Source organism: Sceloporus undulatus, unplaced genomic scaffold, assembly GCF_019175285.1.
Source record: "Sceloporus undulatus isolate JIND9_A2432 ecotype Alabama unplaced genomic scaffold, SceUnd_v1.1 scaffold_614, whole genome shotgun sequence".
Lineage (NCBI taxonomy): Eukaryota > Metazoa > Chordata > Lepidosauria > Squamata > Phrynosomatidae > Sceloporus > Sceloporus undulatus.
Window position 1 is genome coordinate 640 of NW_024803534.1, and position 4,676 is coordinate 5,315.

At 39.8% G+C, this 4,676-nt stretch overlaps 1 protein-coding gene across 1 annotated transcript in view; it reads right to left on the minus strand.

Annotated features, from left to right (window-relative positions):
• Positions 1-496: 496 nt before the first annotated feature.
• The window catches only part of MRPL54 (mitochondrial ribosomal protein L54), a 4,644-nt gene continuing 464 nt past the window's right edge, over positions 497-4,676 (minus strand). Inside the window, exons 2-3 of the mRNA XM_042443885.1 lie at positions 3,416-3,572; positions 497-770 (exon numbers count right to left, since the gene is read on the minus strand). Of these exons, the coding sequence (XP_042299819.1) occupies positions 638-770; positions 3,416-3,572 (290 nt within the window). The 3' untranslated portion in view covers positions 497-637. The remainder of the gene's footprint in view (positions 771-3,415; positions 3,573-4,676) is intronic.

Sequence of the window (4,676 nt, forward strand, 5' to 3'; positions counted from 1 at the left end):
TAATATATATTATTATGCATTTTATACATATATTAAAATATAATAATTTATACTAATATAATTATACAATATATAATATTATATATTTTATTATAAAATACAGTATAATAATTTATAATAATATAATGTAATTATATCTAATAACATTATATATATTATATATATATATATAATTTATTATAATACAGGGCAGTTCTGTTTTATAAATCAGGGAGATATATATATATATATGTATATATATATATATATATATGCATACAAACACACACACATTCAATACACACACACACACACACACACACACACACAGTATACACACACACACACAATATTATAATAAATTTTAATTATAATAAATTGTAGTTTATTGTGGCACCAGAATATATTTTGTTACTCCTTATCCCTACTCTTACTCCTGTAAAAACCTCTTACTCCTTTACTCCTTACTCCTACTCCCCAGACCTGATCTCCAGAGTCAGAGTCCAATGCTACTCTGTAGAGTGGAGGGCTGTTTATTGGTCAACATTTACACTGAAAAGAGAAAGAAAAGTAACAGAAATGGGGGGGGGGGATCCCCTTTCTGATCAGTCTGAGTTTTTTGCGACAACATCTTGGGTCCGTCTTCCAGGCGATTGATTCAAAATGGCCGAGATTTTGCTAGCTTGTTCCGCTGATGTATAGTCTGCCTCCGCAGCAGGCGCCAGTACTTCATGGTCTCTGGATCTAACTCTTCCAATTTCTTTGGAGGCCCGATGTACATCTGGAAAAGCCTGGGAGGTACAGAATGAAGAAAAAAAGAGTATGACAGCAACAACAAAAAGATAAAGTGAGACCAGAAATGTCATAAAACATATTCAAGCAGCGCAGGAGTTAACCGTTCTCCAAAAAGCTTCAGATAGATTTTATACAACACACTTGATGCAACAGTTGCGCTGGATGTTTCTGGGCACAATTCAAAGTGTTGGTTATGACCTATAATGCCCTTTGTTGTTGCTGTTGTGCGCCTTCAAGTCAACTTATGGTGACCCTAAGGCAATGTTCCTCAACCTTCCTAACGCCGTGACCCTTTAATACAGTTCCTCATGTTGTGGTGACCCCCAACAGATAGAGGAGCAGTGTCTCCATTACTAAGACCATCGGAAATATGTGTTTTCTTATGGTCTTAGGTGACCCTTGTGAAAGGGTCGTTCGACCCCCCAAAGGGGTTGCGACTCACAGGTTGAGAACCGCTGCCCTAAGGGGAACCTATCCTGGGGTGTTCTTGGCAAGGTATGTTCAGAGGAGGTTTGCCATTGCCTTCCCCTGAGGCTGAGAGCATGCGACATGCGCATGGTCACCCGGTGGGTTTCATGGGCAGGCTGGGAATCGAACCCTAAAACGCAAATCCAGGTTATCTGAAGGACCCTATTCTCCTATATAAGCCTGTCTGTGTTTTAAGACGCCATTCTCTCTATCTCAGCACCCTCACAAATAATCTTGTGAAAACACAGGAGAAGGCCTTCTTGGCAGCTGCTCCCATGCGCTGGAATTCCCTTCCAAGAGAAGCCAAGAGACCTCTTTCCTTGCTCTCCTTTCGTCATCAGACTTTTCTATTCTAGCAAGCATTGACGAACTGGCTGCTTGATATAATAGGTTTTCATTTTAAGTACTTCACTCTTCTCAATCTATGCTTTTAAATGAATGTTTTGTTAATTCCTTAATTTTATAGATCAGGATTTCTCAAGCAAGAGTCCCTAAAACTCTATAGTTCCATGAAGGGTTGCTGGGGGTCTGCAAGAGATTGTGACTGAAATAAACAGTCTTTTTGACACCTGAAAATTATTGCAAGGGCTCCTCCAATCTAAAGAGATATATTAAGGATGTTATAGACAGTATATAGACAATATTATTTTAATCTTAAACATTTTATAGGTTTTTACCATTGTATAGTTTTACTTATATTTCTTTTTATTCTGTAAGCAGTCCTGAACCTTAATCTTGGGGGAAAGGTGGAGTATGAATCAACTGATTGAAAAGAAAGAAGACCTTTCTTTTCCAGCAAGCTTTTGGAAACTTGGGTCCAAAACACACTGCAGAAATAATCCAGTTAGAGACTGCTTTAACTGCCTTGGCTCAGTGCTAGGGAATCCTGGGAATTGTAGTTTATTGTGGAACTCTCTGATAGAGACGGCTAAATGTCTTACAAAACTACAGTTCCCAGAATTTCCTAGTAGTGAGCCAGGGCAGTTAAAGTGGTCTCAAACTGGATTATTTCTGCAGTGTGTTTTGCACCTGATTCTACCAATAATGGTTTTTATGCTGCTGCACTGTTTTTAATAATAATAATAATAATAATAATTTATATTTCCCGCTTCTCCCTTCGGATCGATCTATAATATAATATTTTTAAATTGTTTTAATTCTGTTGTCATTTAATATTGTCTTAATTTTGATTTATGTTTTTAACATTTTTGTCTTTTTGTAAGCCATCTTACATGCCAGTGTAGGAGAAAAGCAGGATAAAAATAAAGCCATGGATGGATGAACTGGTTGAGTTAATGCTGGATATTCTGCAGTAGGGAGATTCCTCTTATCACTAAGGTTGGTCCTCTTGCAGCTCTCCAGATGTTACTGAGTACAAATTCAAGTGACAATTCCACCTAAACATGACAACTCTTCTTGACTAAGAATGATTTGACAGTGGAATGGAGTGTCTCGAAGGGCAGCAAACTCTCCTTGTTTGGAGGTCTTTAAATAGAGATTGCATGCCCATCTTTAGTTGTGCATTCTTGAATGGCAAAGGACTTGGGTTATGTGGTTTTTATGGTCCCTTTCAACTGAAAGGTCAACTCTGAACATTTCTTGCTACTGGCTAAACACACTGCAGAAGTAATCCAGTTTGAGACCACTTTAACTTCCTTGGCTCAATGCCCAGGAATTCTGGGAAGTGTAGTTTTGTGAGACATTGAGCCTTCTTTGTCAGAGAACTCTTGGTGCCACAATAAACTACAGTTCCCAGGGTTCCCTAGCGCTGAGCCAGGTCAGTTAAAGTGGTCTCAACCTGGATTATTTCTGCCGTGTTGTGGACCTCTGTGACCTTTAGTGTTCATCCTAATAGTACACCAACTGGATAACTACCCTAATGGAACTGTTAAATGTCCCTTATGTGTGTTTTTCTGTTAACCTGTATCCTAAGCCTGTTTGAACATTTTGTTTTGCAGACGATTTAGTATTCTTTGCAGAACAGATATAAATAAAAGTCTTTTTGAAATGTAAAAAATCAACTCAGCCGGGGGAGTGGAGAGGAGGGAGCCATCATGACCATACTCTGACATTGCTTGGCCACATGTGTCCTGTTTTTCCTCTGTGAGACATTGGAGGGTATTCATGACTATTACCCCTTTGCAGTTCTACTGCAAAGAGAAATAATGCTCACCATTCTGGATATTCTGAATCATGCTTCAGAGCCACTTCTGAACCTTCCTTGTAGATGTTCGCCCCCATGGCATGGGTGGTCAACAATACGGGGTCTTTGCATATTTCAGGACCTTTGAGGGCTTCTTTGGCTACACTTTTCCCCTTGGACTTGACAGCTGTCAAAAGCAAAGAAACATTGTTCCAGAGCATGTACGAAGTGCGTTATAGGGGGGGCTTTTAACTTTAGGCATATCTGTAAAGGAAGAAAGGGGTAACCTGAGGTTGCAAAAAAGCACACTCTTGCATTCTTCTGTTTTAATTTTTTTAATACCAAAAGCAATGCCAAAAAAATGAAAATGAAAATAAAGCAGTCTGACACCACTTTTACCATCATGGCTCCATTCTATGGAATTCTGGGAATTGTAGCTTGCTGTGGCACTAGAGATCTCTAACAGAGAAAGCTCAGTGTCTCACAAAACTGCAATCCCCAGAGTTCCACAGCATGGACCCATGGCAGTTAAAGGGGTGTCAAACTGCATTGATTCCACAGAGTGGGTGTAGTGATCCCCACTAGAGATTGCAGAATCATTGAATGGGAAGAGACCCCAAGGGACATCAGTTCAAACCCATTCTGCCATGCAGGAACTCACAACCAAAGCATTCCTGACAGATGGCCATCCAGCCTCTGTTTAAAGACCTCCAAAGAAAGAGACTCCACCACACTCCGAAAGAGTGGCTTCCAATGTCGAACAGCTCCTATTGTCAGGAAGTTCCTCCTAATGTGAGTGGAATTATTATTATTATTATTAGACGCTATACTTCTGTTGATGCAGCCTAGAATCACATTGGCTTTTTTAGCTGCTGCATCATACTATTGACCAGAGAGATCTTGTAGCCCCTTTGAGACGAACTGAAAGAAATAAGTTGGCAGTGTGAGCTTTCCTGAACTTCATTCAACTTCCTCAGATGCATTTGAACTGAAGCCTACGAAAGCTCAGGCTACCAATTCCTTTCTTTCAGAGTCTCAAAGGGGCTTCCTCTCCACATACTGATTCTACTGACTAAGATGGCTATAGCTTTGAATTCTACCACTGTGGACCCATGTTCAACTAAAACACAGGAAAGTACTTACCCATAGGGAAACCATACTTGCACATAGGGAATCATTGGGGAATACTTGCCCATAGAGAATGTAATCCCCAGTGTTTCTCTATGGGATAAGTAATCCTATGGGCAAAGATTCCCCAATGATTCCCTATGGGCCAGTATTCCCCATTGAT